This window comes from Phyllostomus discolor, chromosome 2, assembly GCF_004126475.2.
Source record: "Phyllostomus discolor isolate MPI-MPIP mPhyDis1 chromosome 2, mPhyDis1.pri.v3, whole genome shotgun sequence".
In the NCBI taxonomy this organism is placed as follows: Eukaryota; Metazoa; Chordata; class Mammalia; order Chiroptera; family Phyllostomidae; genus Phyllostomus; species Phyllostomus discolor.
Genome location: NC_040904.2, coordinates 11053074 through 11077917, shown reverse-complemented (window position 1 = coordinate 11077917; position 24844 = coordinate 11053074). Strand labels below are relative to the sequence as shown.

At 48.9% G+C, this 24844-nt stretch overlaps 1 protein-coding gene and 1 long non-coding RNA gene across 4 annotated transcripts; both read right to left on the bottom strand.

The window, feature by feature from the left end:
• PRMT2 (protein arginine methyltransferase 2) lies at positions 1 to 24438 on the bottom strand. 3 transcript variants are annotated; one of them, XM_028504939.2, is made up of 11 exons: positions 24259 to 24438; positions 22738 to 22839; positions 17068 to 17172; positions 16236 to 16418; positions 12536 to 12697; positions 11476 to 11640; positions 6762 to 6937; positions 4381 to 4510; positions 3157 to 3293; positions 1466 to 1637; positions 1 to 576 (listed from the first exon to the last, which is right to left on the bottom strand). In XM_028504939.2, the coding sequence occupies exons 2-11, from the start codon at positions 22774 to 22776 to the stop codon at positions 544 to 546; spliced, it is 1302 nt and encodes a 433-aa protein (XP_028360740.1). In that variant the 5' UTR covers positions 22777 to 22839; positions 24259 to 24438; the 3' UTR covers positions 1 to 543. The 3 variants fall into 3 exon arrangements, with proteins under 3 accessions (XP_028360740.1, XP_028360741.1, XP_035873435.1); XM_028504940.2 differs by having other exon boundaries at positions 24182 to 24364; XM_036017542.1 differs by having other exon boundaries at positions 406 to 576; positions 24239 to 24364.
• Positions 8304 to 9906, bottom strand: LOC118498775. The gene is made up of 2 exons (XR_004901231.1): positions 9215 to 9906; positions 8304 to 8968 (listed from the first exon to the last, which is right to left on the bottom strand). It is a non-coding gene; the product is annotated as an uncharacterized LOC118498775 (long non-coding RNA).
• Positions 24439 to 24844: the final 406 nt, after the last annotated feature.

The following is a 24844-nucleotide window of genomic DNA, read 5'->3' as shown; positions in this document are numbered from 1 at the left end:
TTCGTTTAAAAATATTTATTGAGATGTACTATGTGCCAACACAGGGGTCTGGAAGACGTCCCTACAACTGTACTATCTCATGCAGAGCCCCGGCGCATGCACTGCCACCTCCGGGTCCTGCACGGCTCTGTGCAGCCCCACGCTCTGCACGCCGAGGGGACGAACCGAGGGCAGTAAGGACACCATTAACACGTGATGCACGGACGGTCACTTTCACAGGAGTACAAGGTCGACGCATGTGTCCTATGAGTGTAGAACTAGACCTAGCTTAGGAACACCCAGAGGTCGGCACTGTGGACACGACTGGTGGACACCTGGACACACAGCCTACTTCTAGAGGACAGACACAGGCAGTGACAGTGGCGAGGGCAGCCCAAGGGTGTTGGTCTGCGGGGCACACAGGGAAGGGCAGTGCCACCTGCCGGGCAGAGCGAGCGTTCGCAGGCTGTCGCAGGAACGAGTGTTGACGTCCGGGCGTGACTTCCTTCGCTCCTGTGCGTCCCTCCAGCAGCTCGCACTGCCTCCCGAGCGGCATTTCAGCTGTCATCTCCAGATCGGAAAGACTTTTTCTCCAACCTGAACGAGACAAAGAAAACCAATGAGGCAAATAATAAATCACTGAAGTTCGATTATTAGTAGTTTTCCCTACTAATAATTAAACATTGGACCAGAGAATGGCATTCAGGTGTAGAATTTTTTTTTAAATGACAAACCTACAAAATTACTGTAAAGCAAAGCACAAACAGGTATCAAAAATAGCGGAAAACCACCCTGGCTGCTGTGGCTCAGTGGATTGAGTGCCGGCCTGTGAACCAAAGGGTCGCTGGTTCTATTCCCAGTCAGGGCACATGCCTGGGTTGTGGGCCAGGTCCCCAGTAGGTGGCGCACAAGAGGCAACTAAATACTGATGTTTCTTGCCCTCTCTTTCTCCCTCCCTTCCCCCTCTCTAAAAATAAATAGAATCTTTAAAAAAAAAACCAGAAAACCATTTGATGATTTTCTTTTCCATCCTACATTCAAAGAATCCACTTTCCAGTGGTCTCTGGGCCTACGGACCCCACCAGCTACACAGCGTCACTTGTGGGAACGAGGGCTCTTCGGTCTGCAAACTGCCACCCGGTCAGAACCTGCCCCTCACACCTGTGGGCACCGGGTGTGCGCCTGCCTTCTCCACCCCTTCCCTCTGCCCAGAGCTCCTGAGCGCAGGAGGGCTGGCCCCCAGCCTGGTCTGGGTCTCCTCTTGCTGACCAGCCGTGTCACAGAACAAACCACTGACCTTCCCACACCTCCGCTTCCTGTTCTGGAAATAACAGCGTCCACTCCGCTTCATGAGGATTAGGAAAAGGAAGCAGGCAAGGTGTGGCCATGGTGTCGGGCCAGGGCAGGAAGCGCATCCACACTGACCACCACACGCCATCCCCCAGACCAGCCCCACTGCACACGCCTTGACCGCTAAATATCTTACTCTCTGCGACGCAGGGTCTTGTCCAGAAGTGACAGACCAGCTCAGAGCGACGGACATGTGCCTCCTCCACACTGGGTTTCTCTGCAGCACGACCGAGCCTGTGAGGACGTCCCCCATGTAGACGGGGACGGGCTCGTCCATCATAAACAGCACCTGCTTCCAGTGGGTGGTGCTGCAAGACACGGAGGCAGCATTACTGGAGCACCCACCCTGGGCCCGACTTCTCAGGGGTACTGTAGGGCAAAGAGAGCCCAGTGAGGGCACGGCTCCTGGACACTGCTCAGAGTCCAGGAGGGGCAAGGGTGGCTCACCCTGCTGGCCCAGGGGACACTGGGGTGCTCAGGGGCACATCGCCAGTTCAGGGTTCCTGTATGGTCTTTCTCCCCCAGCCCTCAAAGCGTCAACCCAGCTCTGCACCCTGGCACAGCGGGCGTCCACCCCAAGTCTCCCGGCTCCTTCTCTAAGCCACCGATGCCTGCGGTTCTAGTTTCTGCAGCTACGGAGAAATGTACACTGATGAAACTGGGTCCAAAACACATTAATCCCGTAAAAGTTAGGTTGCATGTGTACCAGACCACTGTGGCATTTATGGGGAAACAGTAACACTCTGGGATCCTAAGTTGTGTAGGCTGTGGCCCTGACATGGCCTTCCCCCAGCACCTGGTGTGGCCCCACGGTCCTGCCCAGCTGAGGCACTGGCTACCTCTCCCCACCCCCGACTCTCGGGCCACCTCCCCTCAGCCACCATGGGAGTCTCTTTCCCTGGCCCTTCACCAAGCAGGGATCCTTTGGCTCTGTGCCACGCCCTCCCCGGCCCTGTCCCTGATACGGCCAGTGTGCAGACAACCCACCTGCAGACACTCAGATGGAGGCCGGCCCAGGCACACACCGCCCACCATCCGTTCCTAAGGGGAGCGCTCACACCTGCAAGGTGCCCCCAGAGGAGCACTAGCCACAGTCCCAGCCCCCCAACCTCCACAGGTCACCCCGGGCAAGCAGCTCCTCAGCCTGTCTCTCCTCTCACAGAGTGGCGGCCAGGCTCCTTCGGGCCCAGATGCCACAACCAGCACCCCTCCGTGGCGCCCTGCTCCCTTCCGGCTGACCCCCGTGCCCGAGGGGAGTGTCCGGGAGGGCAGGTACTAAAAGGGGCCTGAAGGCCCCACAGGAAGGCAGCGCTTCCAGGGGCTGCGTGTCCAGCTCCGTGAACAGACAGCATCGGCTCCCCGGTGTGGGCACAGGTGCGCAGCCACGAAACGCTGTTGCACAGAACGTCTGTCTCAACAAACACTTGCCCTCCGCAAAAAAGTCGGAGTAAAAGCCCCACAATGCTGCTATGAAAAAAGTTAGCAGTGTTTAGGGCAACTGAGAAGACAAAGCCTGCTACTCCCTAAGCCCAGGGTCTGTTCATCCAGGGGGCCCAGGAGCAGCCTGAGGAAGCCGGGTGCAGGGACAAATGGGGTGCAAGGCCTGGGCCCCACCGCCCACCCACCTGTATACCTGGCTCCACATCACAGCTCCCCAGCCCAGGGGTCAGCTTGGTGTAGAGAGATTTTAGGTCAACTTTCAACATTACCAGATCTCTACATCCATCACTCCATCGAGTTTTTCTGTCATGCCAATAACTTGAAGGCAACCCCTTTACACTCCACAGAGGGCCACCGGTGTACCCGTGGGGAGGCGCCGACACTCACGGGTGGAACGGTCCTGTGCTCAGCACCAGCTGCGGCTCGTCCTCCTCCAGGTTCTGAAAGCGGACGCTGAACCAGGCGGTGAATCCGTGCAGAGTGCCAGCTTTCTTGATATCAAAGCACAGTTCACCCTTCATTGTCTGGGTCCAGCCGAACAAGAAAACGGACACGGGTTCGTGAGCACGTGGCACGAGGCTGCCTCAGGTGCTGCCTGAGCGAGACCCGGCAGCTGCTCCCTCCGAGGGCCGCCTCTCACACACCCGCAACCCTGCACTGAGCCAAAGCCTGTACCGCCTACTTCAGTAACTATTAACCCTGAACTTGCTAGTTTAGCTAAACACATCAAAGACCATACAGAATTGCCCTCTGGGGAAAGTAAAATATTAAAACTTGCGATGTGCATTCAAAATGCAGCAGGTAATCAGAAAAGGTCTTATTTGCCTGATTTTCTACCCCAAAATTTGTGAATACTTTCTCTTCTCCGTTCTTTGCATAAATAGAAAGTTCAAGTCTGCGTCTCAACAACTGTAGCTAGAAAATACTAAAGCCTCAAAACTTCAGTTCCCCGCTATTTTGCCCACCACGGTTCCAGTGGGGGTTCTCCAACACTGTCTCTCCAACTCCCCCGTCTCAGAGTGCGCCTGTAAGTAGCCTGGGGCCGTCCTGAACCCACACACGCTGCCTCATGGCGAGAGAGGGCAAATGAAAGAAAGAACTAAGAGTTCTGTCACCACAGGTAGCTAAAAAAACTTAGAAAAAAATTTTAATTCAAATTCCTCCAAGGCCCTGGATGACGTGGCTCAGTGGATTGAGCTCTGACCTGCAAACCAAAAGGTCACAAGTTCGATTCCCAGCCAGGGCACACGCCTGCGTCATGGGCCAGGTCCCCAGTTGGGGGTGTGCGAGAGGCAACAGATCGATGTTTCTCTTCTTTCTCCCTCCCTCTCCCTCTCTCTAAAAATAAGTAAATAAAATCTTTTTTTTTAAATTTCATCATGAAATTGGACATAATTTGAATCTCAAGATGCTGGTATTAAACATAAATCTAAAAATAACAGAAGAGGTTAAAGAGGTTAACTAGTAATTTAATAATGTAAAAATATAAAAGAAAAGCAGAATGGATCATTAGAAAAAAGACTGCGGGGAAAATCAATAGCAACAAGTACATGAACTCGTTTACTTGAAGAACAAGGCTCCCGCATGTGCACACCGATGACCCGGCCTCACCTCCAGGTCAGCGATCTGCACCGTCCTCATGTCCAGCTGTAATATAGTGCACGGTTCAGAGAGACAGTCTTCTGGTTTCAAAATGTGGTTATACTTGGGCTTGGAAAAAAACTCCTTAATTGCTAAAGATCTGGGGGAAAGGTCAAAGGAATTACTCAAAGTCACCACCAATATCTCAGGCTCTGCCACACACATGTGTGACAACAGGGCATGCTTTCCCTCTTCTGTGTGTCAGCAGGAACTCTAAACCACTGTCTGCAGCCCTGAGGGCCCCTCCAACCCTCCCTGCGGCCAGCCGGGCCGACAGGCAACCCGAGTGTGTAAGTAACGGGGCCCTCCCCCTCGGTCCTCTTCATGGGGACCAAACACACGGGAAACCGGCCTCCGCCAGACACCCAGAATGCACAGGGCCAAGGTGTGTTTTCTCCACTTTTGTCATCTATTTCATCACCAAGTACCTTCCATGGCTCTCCTACTGCAATCACAGCAAAGAAAAACTACTTCTGTTCTAGGTTACGCTGTGATAAATGCAATGGAGCAGCAGGACCGAAGGCAGGCACTTGGGCCTGACCTTCAGGAGACAGAGCTGGGCCTCCTGCACGGCCCTCCGCATGCCGTCCGCTGCCTAACACTCGGTTTCAAAGGCTGAGCCCTGTGCCTGCCACAGAGTAATCAGTGACTGACCACAGAAGTGCGTCAAAAACTACGCACAGCAGCAACTTCTGAAGTAGCAAATAAAAGTAAACATTTTAATAAGACACCACTATATGTATAGTTTAATCATTTTTTTCTGATAAAAATAGTTATGCACTTATAAGGAATTTGGGAAGTATAGCATACTCCTACCTTAGCATTTTGATACATTTGGTCACCTCACTCTTCCACAGGCGCTGATATACATATATTTGTACAAAATAGAAGCCACTCCGGACAGCTTGTGTCCTACCAGTTTTACTATCTCTTTAACTCTAATACCATTTACTGACTCTTAACTCTGATATATATCACTTGGGTTTTTTAAACAGCTGCACAATACCCCATCAGTTGGATATACGGCAATTTAACCACGTTCCCAAGGGTGGCCACTGTTTCAGTGTTTTGCATGCACACAAGCGCGCCCTGACCCTGTGACAAGTATTCTACAGCAGGAGGCTCTGACAGCAATGGGAGGTGCCCCTCCCCCGCCCCGCCCCGGACGCCTGCTTGCAAGGTCCCCACACCCACAGCTCTGTGCAGATGGTGCCCATCCCTCTCCCATCATACACGTGGCTCACGCAGCACAGGCTGCTACTTTAATCTTTGCTTATCTGGTGGGCAAAGATGGCATTTATTTTATCTGTTTTAATTACTAATAGCGTTGCAATGTTTTTCAAATATAAGATGGGATAAATGTAGGTTTACAGCTGTGAGTATGAGAAACAAAGAGTTTATTCTCGTCTTATTATTCTTCATTTGAACAACTCTCAACCCCCTTTTGCCCCACCTTCTAGTCACTGGTTAATATTTTTTTGTGAATGACTTGCCCATTTCTGTGACTTGACTGTAATTTCATTTGGATAGTCATCTGTCTCTGACTGACTCTAAAACGTGTCAGCCAGTACCATTCTCTAAGTAGTCAGTGCCTTTTCCATTGCATTTTTGCCATTTTCTGACACACAGATGCTGCCGGTTTTTAAATGGAAGCCCAGCACCTCTTTGTTTCTGTTGACTTTCTTTCCACCTGGGATCTGATCCACAGGCCCCCCAAAATTCTAACACAAAACTCTTAAATCCACATGGAATTAAATTTGTGTGGTGTGAGAGGAGAGAACTCTCTCCAAGGGGCCGGCTGATCGTCCCAGGACGATTCACCGCCTCAGCCCTCAGGCCCCACTTTCCCAGGCGGCAGTTCTATCGGAGCTTCCTGCCCTGCTCTGCTCATTTGCCTTTTCCGGATGGAGGACAAAACTGCTTCGATTCACTGCCTCCACCACAGACCTTAGTCCCGGGCGGCGCTGCCTTCTACTAACCTGCCCAGCCCTTCCTGCCCGTTTTTTCCTATAAGAACTACACAACAACCCTGTCAGGACCTTCCCTCTCCATTCCCTTTGGGATCTGGGCTGGGTGCAATGATTCAATGGCCCCCACAATTCTAAAGGCCTCACTTTAAAGGTCCCATTGTATTTGGGAACTCAAATTGCAAAACACATTTCAGTTCCCATCGCAGCCGTCATCAGTTGCAAGGCATTGAAGGCGACGTGTGAAATTCTCAGACACGTGACACAAATTTAGATTCATGGCAAGCTCAACACCAGAGCACACTGTTCTGACTCAGAAATGCCTGCAGCTCACTCTGCGGGAGGCCAGCGGTGCCTGTGTGTGTGCCCGAGCCAGACACTCACTTGAGAGCGCTGAGGTTGAACTCGTAGGCGTTGTCCCAGAAGAGAACCTTGCTGCGGTAGTCCTTGTCGGCGCTGCAGGGCACCAGGTGCAGCGCCGCCGTGGTCGGCCAGATGACCCCGCCCTCCTTCAGCCACGCGTCCCGGGCGTACAGGATGGACTCGATCATGAACTCAAACTGCACAGGAGGGACAGACAGACACATGGGAGACAGCGTGACTGAGAGGCTGCACAGACCTCCCGTTGCATTCAGACGGTCTGGGATCTATCTTTACCAGTTTCACCCTCAAGAGTATTATTACCAGCCATGGAAGTGCTGCCCACCCAATGCATCTTGGAGACCTTATCTTCCACCCACACTGGGTGGCCTCCTATCACAGCTGGGGTTAAGTCACATCATTTCGCATTGGATTCAGAACTGAGGCGCGGCTAAAGGTCAGGATACATCTTCATTCTCATCCTACTCCAGTCACTCAGTAGTTACTACTCCATTTTTAAAAGTCCCTAAGTGTTGCAGGGTATTAACTGCTAATGAAATCAACTTGGGATATTCTCAGAATAGTCACAACCCTTTCAGTTGACTGAAACTGCTGTTTGAAAATGTGACAGGCCCAAGCAGGACCGCCACGGAGGTTCACGTGGTGCTTAAGTCGCAAGGGCAGCCAAACGCCACCTCGTGTCCCTCTGAAAGCCCCCAGACACGGGCGGCATGTGTCGCCTACAACCGAGAACACGGCTTCCTGGCTGAACCACAGGGGGTGCCAGGGAGCAGGGCGGGGCCAGGGACCCTCATCCCGCAGCGCAGCGGGTGAGAAGGCACAGAGGGTTTTGTTTCCCTTAACCTTGGGAGGGTTTTATTATAAAAGTAATACACGTTCGGTATGGGAAACTTCAGAAAACTCAGAAAGGTACAGATAAAAATAAAAATGATGACTAACCCCAGCACCCAGTAAGGGACCTACCACTGAGAGGTTTACCTTCAAGAATTTTTCTTCAAACGCACATACAAATGTGAAAATTATATACGTGCACTTTTTAATTTTATTCTTAAATTATCACGTAGTAAATCCAATCCCTCCCAACTTCCTCCTTTTTCTCCATAAAACAATATTCCTTTCCTTTGCTGGATTTGCCGATGGCTTCGCTACAGCTCGCTTGTCCCAAATTTCAATTCTTTGCTGTTCCTGAATAAATTGATGTTTGCTGGTAAAATAACCGGCTTTTGTTTTTAAGGTCAACAGTCCTTTTTCTCGAAATTTCTGAAGTTATGTATGCTGAGACAGAACCAGAGAAGGAATAAATGATAAACTCAAAGCCAGGCCAGTGGTACTTCAAGTTCTGGTCTTTCCCAACCTACAGACTCAGGCATACATTTTCCAAAGTTCTCAAGCAGCCTCCCCCCCTGCACCCTGTCCTGGTCAGCAGCCGCACTCAGGGAGAGACAAGGTGGGACACCCTCGCTCCAGCCCACCTGCAGCTGAAGCTGGGTCACTGCCACGTGTGTTTTAAAAACAAAATGGGAATCATACTGCAATTATTTTTTTGTGCTTTTTTTTTAAAAACCAACAAACTGTCACCAACTTTTCTCTAAGTTTACTGAGAATTCTTTCTAAAACATAACCTTTTACGGCCAGAGTGGTCTCTTGCATGGATTGCCACAGTTATCTGTACTTTTTCCAATTGTCTCCCCTTTTAAATGGTATTGCCATGTACATTTTTTAGCATAGATTTGTGTAAAAATCTGATTATTTCAACTAAGTATTTATTTGTAATGCTTCTTGACATATTGTGCCCTGTTTTCCGTCCAGAGGCTACGCCAATCTACACCGCCAAGCAGTGTGTGACGGTTTCCCCAGAACCTCAGTGACACTGGGTATCATCACATGGTAGGTCATTTCTCAGCCACTGTAACTCAGAAATATTTAAGTCCCTTCTTCCATTATCAGTGACGTTAAACAACGTTCATGTGTCTGGTCTTGGGCCTGTTCATGCCCCTTGCCACTGTCCTGGAGCTATTTAATTCGTGCTTGCCTCACTGCCTTACTGGAATTCTATACGAAGTAAGGATATTAGCCTTTGTCATATGCGCTGCGATTCTTTAGTTTCACTTGACTTTTAAACATGCACAGGTTGGTTATGTATAAAGGGTACGTCTTTGGTCAAATAGTTTATTGTACAGTTTCTTTACAGGCTTTGTTCTTAGAAAGACCTTCCCGAGCCCTGGCTGGCGTAGCTCAGTGGATTGAGCGCGGGCTGGGAACCAAAGTGTCCCAGGTTCGATTCCCAGCCAGGGTACATTCCTGGGTTGCAGGCCATAACCCCCAGCAACCGCACATTGATGTTTCTCTCTCTCTCTCTCTCTCTCTCTCTCTCTCTCTCTCTCTCCCTCCCTTCCCTCTCTAAAAAAAAAAAAAAATAAGTAAATAAAATCTTAAAAAAAAAAAAAAAGAAAGACCTTCCCATCCTAACATCAGATAAATTTATACCAATTGTTTCGGGGAGTTTTAATTGCTTAACTCTATAATCTCTCTGGAATTCATTTTAGCATGCAGCATGAAGAAGGACCTAACCATTTTCTACAAAATAATCGATCATTTCAGCATCTTTGGGCAATTATAGATCCTTGCCTCAGTGACTGGACACCTCCCCTCATTATAAACTAAATGAGTGTGTATTCGGGGCTGTTTCTGTGCTCTCTGTCCTGTCCCACGATCTCTCTGTCTTGTTACCAAACATCAGCAACCAGGTGGGCAGGTGGGCAGGTGGGTGGGAGAGACTGGGGACCTGAAGTCTGAGAGGCTCCGAGAACAGGCAGGGACACCCGACGAGGATGCTGGGAGGGCACAAAGCACGGCTGCAGGAAACAGTGGCTTCTGCACAGGGACATGGGCACAACCCAAGTGGGTAAGACGCGACAGCTCCCAAATTCACACCCTCCCTGTGTCCAGTCTCACCAACTCTGGGCCAGGTCCAGAGGCTTCAGGGACCCCTCTGACAGGATGTCCCAGGTACCTGCACACAGCAGCCAGGTTGCCCAGGACTCACCACCTGCTCTAAGGTCCCTGTCCTGAATTTGGTGCCACTCATTTTTTCCTCACCCCTGTGCTGTCACAGTCCAAGGCTCCTGTCCCCATACCCATACCCATACCCCCCACAAATCCACACCCTACCTACAATCCACACCCACACCTGTGCGTGGAAGGAAGCTGCCAACCTGCTCGGCCGCACCAGCCACTCCTTCCCTCAGCCCACAGCCCCCTCCAGCAAATCCAGGGACTCCACCCAGCCTCCTCTGCCCAGGAGACAGCCAGCCCACCAGTGGTGCCACCCAAGGACAGAGCCCAGACATCCTTCCAAGGGACAGAGAATCCACCAGGCCCTGCTCCCCTCCCACCGCCCCCAGCCCGAGGCCCTCCCCCATCGTGCCTCCCTGGACCCTGAAGGCCTCACCTGCCCTGCGATCCCAGTGGGGCTCCCACACACGGCCTGATCTCTGCTCTACCCCTAGAAAGTCCTGGATGGCCCAGCCGCTGGTTACCTAACACATGACAAAGTCCTGGGAGCACAAAGAACCTAAACCCAGCTTCTACCCCCACCCACTGGATCACAGGGACACTGAATCCAGGCCACCATCCCTGCCCGACGATGCTCCCCCTTCCCTTCTCCTCCCCCTCCGTCTGCCCTCCTTCTCTCTCCCCTGCCCCCACACTGCCCATCTCCAGGAGCAGAGCTGGACCCTTGGTAGCCAGGCTCCCCCTGATTGCAATGGACATACACATCTCGACTGCAGGCTGGCTCCCCATGTCCCCAGGGCCAGAAGGAACTCGATAAACACTACTGAATGAACACTGGTGTTTGGGGGGCAAAAGCCAATGCCCACCTTATGGATTAATGGTATAGTCGGTCCCTTTTTTCCCATGTATAATCTTAGGAATCCACAGACGTTATTAATAAGCCAAATTATGTCATGGATGTTGAGTCTATTTCACTTTCTCGTCAGACAATTTCAGCAGGGCTAAAGGCCCAATGTCGTGTGCTACCACTGCCCTCTACCTTTGCGCTCTGTAAGAAGCCGGGGCAGCACTCATTTAAACAGATCCCTCGTTGGAAACACCAGCCATGTTCCCCTCGTGTCCACCCAGATGTATTTCTCTGGGCTTTCACAGATGCTGACTTTCACACTGGGGTGTTTCACTATAATGCCTTAGATGCTGAGCCAGAAGCTGGCCAGAGGGTCCAAGGAGAAGGGGACCTGCAGGCCCAGCTCCCACCCACCTCTCACTGGCCTCCAAGCTCAGAGCGTGTGAGCACACTGGGCAGGGTGGGGTGGCATATAACCAGAAAACTGCCCACCCCACCCGCCACTGCGAGACTCAGGGAGCACCAGGCTGGGTCTCCCTGATGCTAAACAAGGGGCCGCTGGGAGGAGGGAGGCCCCGGCTGGGCAAGGAGACAAAGGCTCTGCTTGCGTCAGAACTCAGCCCCGCACAGTAAGCGCTGGATATTCGCAGGTCCCCAAAGAAAACAGTTTATGTAAATCACTCATGAAAGAGTTACAGATTTCTTATAAAAGCATTTTTTAATCAGATAAAAATAAGACACTGGGTCAATGTTCATATAAAAAAATCAATTATACCTGACCTTAGAAAAAATGTCAGAATGAATCACGATTTGTGAAGAGTCCAGATACCAACCCAGCCGCTGCCCCGCCCTTACCAGCAGGCAGGTCCCCATCCACTCGGACACCAGCACGTCCACCTTCTCCGGCAACACCACGTCCTCCACCTTCTGCTGGAACACGGTGATGACGTCAGCGAAGCCATTCTGCATGACCAGCTGCCCTGTGTGCTGGGCCATCTCGCTGGCCTCCACCGCGTACACCTGCGTGCGGCAGAAGCACCATTGGTGCACGCCCTGGAACTGCACAGCGGCCCGCCGTCACCTCAGCTGTGTCAGAACCGGCATCAGAGAAAATGGCAAACGGCAGGGACAAAGGGCAGGGCCAGCAGGCTGCCTGGACCAGACGGAGCCCTGGGAAGGGAGCTGCATCCGATCCTAAGTCCCACCTTCCACCTAAAACAGACGTGGGGCTGCAGGTGGACAGAAGCCCCTGTACGCACACAGGCTGCCCGCCCCAAGGCCTGCTGGGTAAGGCCCAGGCCCAGCTCCCGTTCACACAGCAACAACCCCCGACTGACGAAGGGGGTTCTCAGCACTCATCCGAGGGCAGTCCAGCTCCCAGGATACCAGTGGCTTCTCACAGGATTTCGAACCCTGGTCCTCAGTGGAGGGTCCTGAGCACTATGACATGGCTCCAGCAGGGCCTGGACTCAGGTGCTCCCTGCACTGCAGCCTCACCTGTTACCTGGGATCTGCATCTGCCTGTGTGGGGGCTGCCAGGGGGCTGCCACTCTGCACAGCCAGCCATGCTTTAAAGAAAGAAGGTGAGGTCTGTCCTGTCCCTGCCAGGCAGTCACTGCTTGGGGCATGGGGGACACTTGGATGGTGACCTGTACAGGGGGATGCATGTGTTTCTACATTGAACTGAATAAATGTTTCACAAAGACCACCCATCACATGTAGCTCGCTGGAACATTTTCTCTGTCCTGTCCCACTCTGTGCTGTTTGTGGCTCATTAACCAATGTCACGACCTCTGACCAGCTCAGCCTGGGAGGACACGCTGCCCACTTTGTCATCACGGTGCCTCGTACACAAAGGACATGTCACCGAGACCCAGCTCCGAAGCCGCTAAAAGGAGAGCCACCTCCTACTCACCGCTCTGGGCTGTGCATAATGCGCACAAAAGAGGCTGATGATCCCGGTCCCGCAGCCGACATCCAGAATTACTTTGTCTTTGAGGGACTCCCTGTTCTGCAGGATTACGTGGTGGTATTTAGTTGTGCGTGGCTGGTCTGTCAGCATCTCCAAATGAAGTTTCTACAAGAAAAGTACATTAAAATGAGTCAGTCTGTGATTAGAGAGCTACACCAAGCTATGGTTTAAGGTGGGGGATGGGGGCCTGAGTTAAGCTGCTCCAACCCACACCTAAAAACATGAATTATCAAAAGGCCAAAATATGCCAACAGATAAAGAGTAGACAATGAAGGAATAAACTGAACGTTTCCAGAATCCCTCAGCCTCGGAGGATGCCTGCAGCTTCTCCCTGCAGCCTACCCGAGAGCCAGGTGAGCGGAGAAGCAGGTGTGGACTACCAGGAGGCAGTGTGGACCACCAGGAGGCGGTGCAGACGCGGCCCTCCTGACCACTGTTCCCGCCTGAGGCGGAAGGAACTGCCGTGTTCCTGACCAGACACGCCGTGGCCGAGTGGCCACCGAGACAAGGCACGGGCAACCCAGTGGGAGAGACCCTGAGGCGGCACACAGAGCTCCATCCCAGAATCCTCTTCACTTAGGACCCCAAAGTCACTCTCACACACAAATCTGTCCCTCGTTGGCTTGACAAACGGGATGTCTGAAGGGGCCTTCACGAGCCCATCTTGGCTCCACACGAAAACACCGCTGACTGAAAAACACAGGGGCCGACACAGGGAGCCTGGTGGCGTGGGGTCCAGACCCAGCTCTGCTGCCTGCAGCGGTCACCTCGTCAGAAAGTCAGCGCGAGGATGTGAGGGTGCGCTGACGCCAGGGGGAGGAAGTGGGAAGCCAGCACGGGAACCAGGAAAAAACACATTCAGAGCAAAGGGTGTTGCCAGAGATGAAGAGGGTCCATTCATAATACAGGAATCACTTCGGCTAATACTTCTGTACCTAATAACAGAGCTTCCAAATACACAAAGCAAAGACCGATAGGATGCAACAAGTGACAGACAAACGCGAGATCATGGTCAGAGACTTCAGCACCCTTCTCTCAGTAAGTGATGGGCATGGACAGAAATCAGTAAGGACAGAGACTCGAACGCTCTCAAACAACTCAGCCATGCTGATATTTACAGAACACCTCCCCCACCCACTTACAACCATAACACATACGGAAGTACCTAGGAACAGGTTTAACAAGACCAAAACCTTAAAACTCTGAAAGATACAAAATAAGACTTACAAAATGGAGACAATCAATGTGACATTACAAAGATGTCACTTCTCCCTAAAGTAATGTACACTATCTGTGCAATACCAATTAAAATGACAAATAATTTGGCATGGGGAGGAGGGGACACAACACATGACAATAAAACTAGTGTCTAAAATACGAACAGCCAACACTAGCCACGAAAATGCTGAAAAATGGAAGAGCTGCTCAAGGCCTAGCTCTCACGGAAGTTAAAAAGCTACAGTAATGAAAAGTGTCTGGAACTGGGGAAGAAATAAACCAATGACACAGAACAGAGATTTCAGAAACAGATCCCAGAACTGCAACGTACAAAGCATGTGCATTTCTTCATCAGCAGGAACAGGTTCAATAACCGATATGGGGACAGCTGGATATTTGTGGGGAACTCAAGTTGGAGTTTTACCTTATTCTTTACAAGTAACTTTCAGATCAACTTAACTATTTCATTATAAAAAAATGAAATCACAAAAGTTCTAAAAGAAAGCTTTTTATATATTTGTATGTATAATCTTGCTGTAAAAAAGACAGACTATATGAAAAGTTTCATGGGAAAAAAGGTAGCAAGTGATAAGTGTAATACATATAAATACAGGCTAAACTGCTTATTTAATATTTAAATCAACAGAATTAAAAGAAAAGTGGGAAAATTGTATGAAAGATTTCCCAAAAAGGAAGAAATACAAGAGGCCAGTAAAGTATAAAAGATGATCATTCTCACTTGTTGAAATGGAAATCAAAACCAGGAGATGCCGTATTTCACCTTTAGGACAGAAAATCTGTTTCCCTTTGATGCCCTGCGGTGGTGACGTAAGCACCCACACACCATGGGTCGGTGCACACTCAGCAAACGGGCAAGATCCAGCAAAGTGAAAAACACCCCCTCCGAGTTAGGCAGGATTCACGGAGGAGGACATCCGTCGTCACGGAGCTGCTCGCCATGATGAAGAGCCGTTCAACAAGCACGGCCCACCAACACGGTCCTTTCAAAAGCAACACAATGCTCTGCAGCTGTGGTGAAGAACAGACCTTCAAAATAACACAGCCACGTGAAAAGAGCAAGGTGAAAACAATGTGTGGAACACTCCTCTTCTAGAAACTGAAGAAAGGAAAACCCACGCAGCTTAGACCTGGTAGAAGCGTAAACACCGCTGCTGAAAGCACGGGCGAGGCCCAGCAGTGCTCTCTGGGGGGGGAGCGGGGCAACAGGCTTCCTTCCGTCTAAGACTGAACGCTCTAACCCTGCAGTCACGCGCCCTTTCGTGACAGGGATGCCTGGTGAGCAAGGCCTCGTTAGGCGGCTTTGCCGTGCGCACATCAGAGCGCACTGACGCAGACCTAGACGGTACAGCCCGCTGCACACCTCGGCCACGCGGTACGCCGCCATCACATACACGGCCCGTCGCTGACCAAAACGCCATCGTGTGCCACACCACTGCACAGACATCAATAGTTCCTCACTGACTTCAGCATTTCTAGTTGTGAAATAGAACACACCTGTCAAAACAGATGGTTCACCAAATACAGCTGGGGAGCAACCAGCACCAGAGCGCTGCGCCCCACGCCTTCCCACCTGGCCTTGCCGGTCACAGCCCCCTTACCCACAAGCACCCTCCTGACCCTCAGGGGAAGCAGGTCCCTGATGTCCTTCAGTTTCCCCACTTGTGCACACCCGTCACACACAGGACCTTCTAATTTACGCAACTGAATCAAACGCTCGCTAGTCTTCGATGTCTGGCTTCTTTCACTCCACATTAGGTTTGTAACATCCACTCTGCAAATATCTGTTCTTATCGAGTTTTAAAATATAAACGGGTTGTCTGGACCATTGGACTATAGCTTTGCTTTCATATTTTAAAAAACCAAACTAATAAGCTAGATATTTAGAGGTATTATTAGTGTCACTTTATAACTTTTTTGTATTTTCTTTTTAAAGTAAAATTTGTCACTTTTTTAAAATACTGAGCAAAGTTCATAATCCCATCACTCAGATAATCTACCTAACCTGGGGGTCAACTAACACCAAGTCCATCGGTTGATTCAGCCCACTGCCTGCTTTTGTATTGCCTACAAGATAGAGATGGCTTTTACATTTTTAAACGGCTTATAAAAATCAAAAGAAGACTATGACACATAAAAATGATATGTGTCATAGTCTCTAACTTTGGTATCATAGATGAGGTTTTCCGGGAATCCAGCCATGCTCCCCTCGCCGTGCCTCGGGGGCTGCTTTCACGCTGCGATGGCAGAGCTGGGGAGCCGCAAATCGAAGGGAGTGGCCTGCTGAGCTCGGCTCTAAGCAACGAGGAGAAGCCCAGACATTATTTGGAAAAGTTAGAACCTAAGACCAGAGAAGAGAAACCACCGCCCGCCAGCCGAACGGGGCATCTGAGAGCGGTAGCGGTACCAGGGTTCCATAGCTGCCGAAGTACTCTTCGTCCTGCCACGTGTCCTCAGGGTCACACTCCTCTAGGTCCTTGCCCAGGTGGTTCGCTGGGATGTACCCACAGCAGCCGGCACGCTCACCCCACCACCAGTCAGCGGTGGTTTGTCTCAGGATGAGGATTTTCTCTCCTCTCAGAAAACTGAGCTGGAAACAGAGAGAGAGAGGTGAAAATTCCAGAACAACCTATAGTTGTCATTTCAACTGTGGCTCTGATAAATCCCCTATCACCGGGGCCCAAATCACAGCGATTTCAAAAAGAAGTCAATGGGTGATTATAATAGCAAGTGATGATTTATGAAAACGGTACCAGGATTTAGAGACTTCTGTGGAACATCTACATGAAAGAAAAGCATGGCTTAATTGATATTTTTTAAAAGAAAGAGTAAACATTTTCTAATGGCTTAGGACAAACTCTCGCAACAGCTAGCTTCTCCACCATAACTCAGCCATGTGACTGCCGATTCAGAGACTGAAGGCGTAGGCTAAAATTCCTGTTACACAGAGTACAGAAAGCCTCCTTTGACTACATATTTTTATTTTCTAGCCTTATTTTTAAGTAATGAGAATAGGTTCTTAATCAAGGCTGCCAAGCAGAAACTGCAGCAGGGCCCTCCTCCCCGCTCCCTCACCCGGGCACCTTTCACTGCAGGCTCGGAACCCCAGTCTGCCAAGCTGGGAAGGGAAGGATGGGCCCCCACAGGCCTCACATGCTAAACAGCAACACTTCAACTTCGGCAGGACTTCTGGAAAGTTTCGCCTAATTCTGTCTGAGCATGCTGGAGTCCACAGCTACCTGCGTCTCATCGGTGGCAGAATAGTCTGCGATGGCCACAAACTCCTCCGGCTGCACCCCCTCTGCGAGGTGCTCTTCACAGTGTCCCACGGGCTCCTCTCCCTCCTGCTCAAAGCCAAGGAGAGGACACGGGAATGATTATGGGGCTTCTCTGTTTCTCCCCTCCCTCCCTCCTTTCCTTCCTTCCTTCCTTCCTTCCTTCCTTCCTTCCTTCCTGGCTCCTGGTTATCAGGATGGTTTCTTGAAGATTTAAGCAACTAGTTTTTATTATACAAACAACTGGGTCATCCTCACCAGCAGAATTGAGGGGGTCTCACCTACAGTCCACCTTTACTTCTTATCTCTAGTACAAAATGATTTGCAACCTCAAGAGAACAGCAAAGAAAGAAACAAGAAAGAAGCACTTTTAGTGTCTATGAGCCCTTCATGAATGCTTATGTTAATGGCCGCTTCCTGAGGGTGATGCCCAGCCCCAGGAGAAAAAAGTCCCGAGTCTCCCTGGGTGTTGCACTCTGGGGACCTCATCAGACGCGGAGACAGAGCTCGATGGGCCTCGCTGGAGGCCTAGGGAAGGAGCTGGTGACCTGGCACCAGGCGTGCGGCCTCACTGGACAACGCTGCGACTGACACGTGCCGCTCAGGGCCCATCCTCCTTAAGGGCCTGCGCGCTGCCCATCTCCACGTCCTACCAGAAGGGGCTGGCCTGGACGCTGCCGCTGGAGGTGGCAGAACCTCCAAGCACCACGCCAGTTCACGCTGCGGCAACCCTGTCCCAACTGGCACATTTTGACAAACTTTCCTACACACAAACGTAACTCCCCTGAAATTTTGTGAAAGCCAAAGACTTCACAGTGGAAAATTAGAACCATCTGGAATCTCCCTCCATGGTCAGAGATAGTAAGTTAACACATTCATATCCTTTCAGACTTCTTTTCCAAAGTGTACATTTAACACGTGCCCACAGGGTACTTCTTAAGATCATAAAATTCTGCCCTGTAACATGTTTTCCACTTATTAAATTCTGAATATTCTCCTCCATTATTAAATGCACTTCTAAATTATTTTAATATCAGTATGCTATGAAGGAAAAATTTATCCAATCTTCTAGTTTTGAACACTTAAAACTGTTTTCACTTTTTTACTATTATAAATTCTGTGAGGATGAACTTTCTTTTAAAAAATATTTTATTTCTTTATTTTTAGAGAGAGGGGAAGGGAAGGAGAAAGAGAGGGAAAGAAAGATCAATGTGTGGTTGCCTCTCACATGGCCCCCACTGGGGACCTGGCCCACAACCCAGGCATATGCCCTGACGGGGAATCGAACCAGCGACCCTTTGGTTCACAGCCCGCGCTCCATCCACTGAGCTACACCAGCCAGGGCTGGGATGAACTTTCTTAAACATAAATCATTTTGTCTCTCCCTCTTTTCTCAGGATAAATTCCTGAATGTGAAACTGACGAGCAAGACGACGCACACCTGCATGAGTTCCGACACCACTCACAAATGCCCTCCGGAGAGGTGGCTCCTTCAACTGCGACAGGAGAGTAGGACCTAGCACAGGAGAGTCAGCCACAGGTTTTCCTGCACCCTTACCACAACGGACGTTCATCACTTTAATCTCTGGGGCTCTGAGAGGAAGAGATTGCCTGTGATACTTACTTCCTTTCTTAGATTATCAGGGAGGTCAGACGTGGTTTTTGAGTACTTATTAGTCACCTTTTTTATTTTGCTGATTGCCTCCTTTGCACCTGTTCCTATTACAGTAACAGTAGTTGTAGCCGTGTGTAGCAGTGTCACTTTCTTCCATGCCGGCCCTCCAGGCCTGATCCTGCCCCCCAGCACGCCACCTTCTCACCACCACCCCAATCCTCACTAATCACCTGCTGTGGATCCTCCCATACTGTCTCCGTGCTTGTGTCGCTCACCCACACAGGTTAGTTTTCCTTTTGGTATAGTTTTTTTGTAAAGGCCATCACAGACCCTTCTTTTTTGATTTTGCTTTTTTATTCACAAGACCTTCTGGAAAAAACTGCCCAACTGTTAGAACCCTAACTTACAACTTTCAACGGCTACATAACGCTGCACAGCAGCAATTGGGCCCGACCGATCAGCCCCTGCAACTGACGGGCTTCCCTTGGTGTCCGGTTCTCTACCACCGCAAACACGCTGCCACACACGCCTGTGTACACTGATCCTCATGTGACGACACTCTACTTTTATGGGACTGCCAGAGCCGAAAAATAGGCATAGTTTTCACTCAAATGTTTGTCATTTGCCTTTCCAAAGGTAGTTGCTTTTCACTTCACCAGCAACGCATGCTTTACCCTCTGCCTGATACTCAGCAGCAACAGGAATTGCCACTGTCTTTATTTTTCCCAGCATGGTAGATGCAAAGACCCCAGAAAAGGTACTATGTGGGAAAACAGGCTATCTCTTCTACTTTATTTGAAAGACTTTTGAGAGTGAAAAGAAACAACAGTAATTTATTATGGGGGTTACAACATATATCAAAGGAAAATAGTTACAACAGCACCAAAAAATGTGGGCTGATAAAGGGAACTGATTTGGAGGCTTATTACATTGTGAAATAGTCCCAAAAAAGGCTGGAATAGGTTAAGGACTCACAGGACAATTTCTTGGGTAAGCACTAAAATAATTTTTTAAAGGTACAGCTAAAAAGCCAACAGAAGAGATAACAGAATAACAGATAATATTTTATTAATCCACAAGAAGGCAAGAATGGAGAAAGGGACAAAGAAAAAATGCAACACAAAGAAAACAAATAGCAAGATGGTAGAATCAGTCATCATGTTAAGTGTTAATGGACTAAATACTCCAAATAACTGGCAGAAATTATCTACAGAAAAAGAAAGATACTGCCATAGGTACCTTATAAGAGAAACACTTTAAACATAAGGTGTTAGACAGGTTAAAAACACAGGCATATATTCGTATGTGTGCCCTGGAAACGCTAACCATGGGAAAATTGATATGACGATATTGATATAAGACAAAGGACGTACAGGCAAGAAGTATTCACAGGTAAAAAGAGACAGATTTCATAAAAATATAAGGGCCGATTAATCTACAAATACTAACCCAAACATATGCACCAAATAACAGATTCGAAATATATAAAGCAAAAAGTGATAGACCCAAAGGTAAATAAACACACAGACAAATCTACAATCATAGCAGAGATTTTTAAAGCTTATCTCTCCTAGCAACTGATAGAACAAGTGAACAAAAAGTCAGAAAGGATACAGAGATGTGAACACCACTAATAACCCATTTGTCCTTAATGACATTTGTGGAACGCCACACCTAGCAACTGCAGCATATGTATTCTTTGCAAGTGCATATGGAACATTAGCCAAAAGAGCCCATTATGACTAGGCCATAAGCAGACCTGAATAAATTTCAAAAAGTGGAAATTTACAAAGTATATTTTCTGATCAAATACAATCAAATTAAAATTAACTAACAAAGAGATAAGTAAAACTTCCCAAATATTTGGAAATAAAACAATACATTTCTAAATAGCCCAGAATTTTTTTAATTTCCATCGATGTGTAAGTACTTTAACTAAACAATAATGGAAATACAACATATTTAAATGTGCAAGAAGCAGCCATGGCAGAGATTAAAAGTTATAGCTGTAAGACATATTAAAGAAGAAAGGTTTAAAATCAGTGCCTAGTTTCCATCTCAAGATGTTATAAAAAGAAAAAATTAAACTCAAATATAACAGAGTAAAGGGAAGAAAAAGCAGAAATCAATAAATGGATAAAGAGAAAGTCAACAAAGACAAACTGGTTCTTTGAAAAGATAAAACTGAAAAGCCCTAAAAAGACTAATCAAGGGGGAAAGAGATAAAACACAAATTGTGGGTATGAGGTACCTCTTCTGTAAGGGAGGGTGCTATTATGACGATGAACACAAATATTACTGAAATAAATTTCAATACCGACTTCAATGACAATAACATTCTAATAAGGAGTCAAATCATGATTTACAAGCAATCAGAAAAGTAAAATAACAAGATACCATTTCTAACCCATCAGACTGACCAAAATGTAAAAGTCTGATGCTGCCGAGTATCAGCAAACACTGTGGACACCGGCAGACCCGTGAACCAGTAAACCCTCTTGAGAGAACACCTGATCGCTATCTGGCAACACTGCAAACCTGCAACCCCTTCCACCCTGCGACTACACTACTTGGGTGCAAACCCTAGAGCACGTGCGCACAAGGAGACACGCAGAAGGATGTTCACTGCAGCACTTTTTGAAATAGACAAAAACTGGAAAAATGGGAGTGTCCAACAAAAGGGATATAAACAAAATGTGGTGCAAACCTAACATACACAGACCTACGTACGTATCTCTGAACGTGGTATGTTCTTATAAGGAACAAACTTCAGGAACATCCTTCAGACTGAACTAGCTGTAGGTACACATTAAGGACAGATCCCCCAAAATAACATTAGTAGAAACGGCAAGGAGCAGGTGGCACACAGAACATGCGGCCACTTAAATTCTCAAGATGCCTAGATAAGATATAAAAAGTATAAACAATGGTGCAGAAGCACAAAAATCAATTCATAATTCAAAGTAGTGTCTGCCTCTGGAGACAAAGGAAGATTGGACCCGGGGTTGGGTAAGAAACTTTATTTGTGGTTTTGTTTTATATACTGTGTGTATTTATTCTGAAGCAAACATAAAATGTTAACGAATTTTCACTTCTGTATTATATGTACTTGATGTTTGAAAAATTATTGTGTAAATGTTCCAATATCTTTTGTATTTCTCAAAAGAAAAATGAGACATACGTGGAATTAGAACATTTTACGATTACTTTTAAGAAATAGATTAAATGACCCAACTTTAAATAAAATTCCTCAAATGAAATTAGATTATTAGAATAAAAGGGGAAAAAAGAAATGTTAAAATTGACATCACAGACATGAAATTGTTTAATTTTTAAAAACCACTCATTATTAGGGTTGTCATTCAATTTTTATTTTACATAATCAACATTTTCTTGAAATTTAAGGTGACTTTTTTTATTGTTAATTTAAATGAAACAGTATGTGTGTCCCAGGCAAAAAAAAAAAAAAAGCAGTATGAATACACAAATCTTTTCCAATGTATCCAACCTGTTTTTAACACATTATGCCTGAGACTTTATTAAACAACTAAGAAAATGTGCTAGCTTGACCAGCACAGTCACCAAAAATAGAACCCAAGATTCCTGGGAAATGTTTACAATGCCTAATGCAGAATGTCATCTGTAACCCTTACAAACATTGCATTTCCTTATTTAAATTTTTTAAATTTATTTTCTTCTTAGAGAGAGGGGAAGGAGGGAAAAAGAGAGGGAAACATTGATCTGAACACATCCCTCCAACACACCCTGACAGGGGGCCCAAGCTGCAGCCCAGGCATGTGCCCTGACCAGGACCAAACCCTCCACTGGCCTTTTGCTTCATGGGACATCACCCCAAACAACTGAGCCACACAGGTCAGGGTGCATTTCCTGTAGTTAGGTATCCCCTGGTTGGTGGCCACCTTCATTAGTCCAGGGAAAGCACTATCACTCTGATCTCAACTCTCTGTAATGTTCATGGTCTTCAAGTACAGGTTCTTACAGACCAAAACTGAAATTACCTGCGATTCACTTCCGGGGCAGTCACCTGATGTTGCCATAGTTCTCTTAGGATCTGCCGCATAGCTGCCCCTTCTAATGTTTCATTTTCCTCTCCATTTCTCCTTTAAAAGAGAGAGAATGAGAAGTTGCTTTGTTACATTGCATAATAATTAAGGTTACTTCTCTTCTAAGGTTCATGAAAAGGTCCTCTACCAAAATGTAAGTAAAACATGTATGTGTAAAGAAGGGAATAGAAATAAAATTTATAAATGCAATTCTTCACACAAACATTTGAAAGCACTGAAGAGTTATGACTTTCAGGAAGTGTGTTTTCTTCACTAATCTGCCAGGTGTTAACCCTAGTCATTGGCCAAAGCCTGTTAGTTTCTTTCAGATCACTGAGTTGATTTACAACATATCACTAAGTTTTTCTTGGAACGTGTTAGCTTTAATTCCAATTAAACTTCCCTACCTGGGGCTTTATAAAGTGTTTCCACTAACAGGAACCAAGGTCTGCATCTTTCAGAGGCTTTTCCTTCTCATTCTCAATTCTTTTTTTTCCAGTGACAGTGTAATCCGTATTAAGCTCTGAGATGAATGTGCTTTTTTCAATTTAATTGTTTCAAATGAGTGTTTCGCTCATCAATCAAGACCTAATAATTATTTTTGTGACATTGCTAATTACAAGTGCTGGTTTACATAAGTTGCATTTTCATTGGAAAACAGTGTTGGAACCAGGGTGGGTCAGAGCCAAGTACAAGTAAATAGGGTGGGCGGGGCCTGGGCGGGGCCGGGCTGATAGGGTGAGGCGGGGCTTCGGTGAGGCCGAGGCGAGGGTGGGCGGGGCCTGGGTGGGGCCGGGTTGAGGGGATGGGGCGGGGCCTGGGCGGGGCGGGTTAAGGTGCGGAGAGGGGGCCTAGACTGGACCAGGCGGATGGGGCGGAACGAGATCGCTAGGCCCGGGTGGGTGGGTCCAGGGCGGGGCGAGCCGGGTTGATGGATGTGGAGGACCAAGAAGGGGGGTGAGGGTCAACGCGTGGGGCGGGGGCCAGGTGATGGCCAGGCCCGCAATGGAACATGGTCTCTGTGCGCTGTTGGATGAGTGGCCCTAGGATCGTCAGGAGCAGGCAGCCAACGAAGGGATGAATGAAAGATGGGGGCAGTGAGGGGCGGGGGTAGATGCAACAGATGGAGGAGTAAGGAAAAGCTCAATAGCGGCTCAGAGCGGGTGGGGGCTGACAAGGGGGTAAGGACTGAAGGAAAGTGGGCGTGCCACTGCGAGGAGCGTGGCTTTGGGAAAGAGGCGTGGTGGTGGGCGGGTCCCCTGGAAAGGGCGGGGTGCGGAGCTCAGTATCAGCAGCCAGAGCACGAAGCACTGAGGCGGGAAAGGTGCCGGGTGGTCTCGGAAGTGGACCCAGGCCTCAGCTCGCCCGCTGACGCACACGCCGAGCTAAAGCCTCTCACCTAGCACGTCCTGCCGAGGCGCGGTCCAGCAGCCCGAGGTGCCCGCGGGAAACCTACCTCAGCTGCGTGAAACCTACCCAGCCACGTTCTTTCGCCGAGTTCTGCGTCCACACCGCCAGTGCGGAGGGGCGGACGGCTCCTACCAGGAGCGGGAGCCACCGCCCTTAGCCCGCGCAGGCGCTTTGCGCGCAAGCGGTCGGCGGAGGGGGGGGGGGGGAGGCCCCGCCCCACGTACCCACACACCGTACGCGCGCCGCTGTCTGGACAAGCGGGGCCAAGGGCTTCGGCCCGCGCAGGCGCGGTGCTCTCGGGCCCTTGGTGAAATGGCCTTACCTCGGGCTGTTCGCCACCCGCAGGCGTATTTCATGTGTCGTGCCTCCGGTGGTTGCTCGAACCCGGAGCAACCGGGTTGCTGCGCCTCTACTGTGCCTCCTGGCCACGTATCGTGGAAGAGCCGAAGCGCTGGGGCTGCCAGCCCGACCCGGCCACGGGGAAAGCGGTACCTGCGGACGTTCGTGGCCTGCGGATGCAGATCTGTTCATGAACGGCGGAAATAGCACAGATTTCTGGAGCCAGGACCCCCCGTTCTCCAATTCAGTTAATCTCGCCTTCTGCGCTATGAAGTGTGAATCATTTATCATTCTTTCCACTTGACAAATGGGA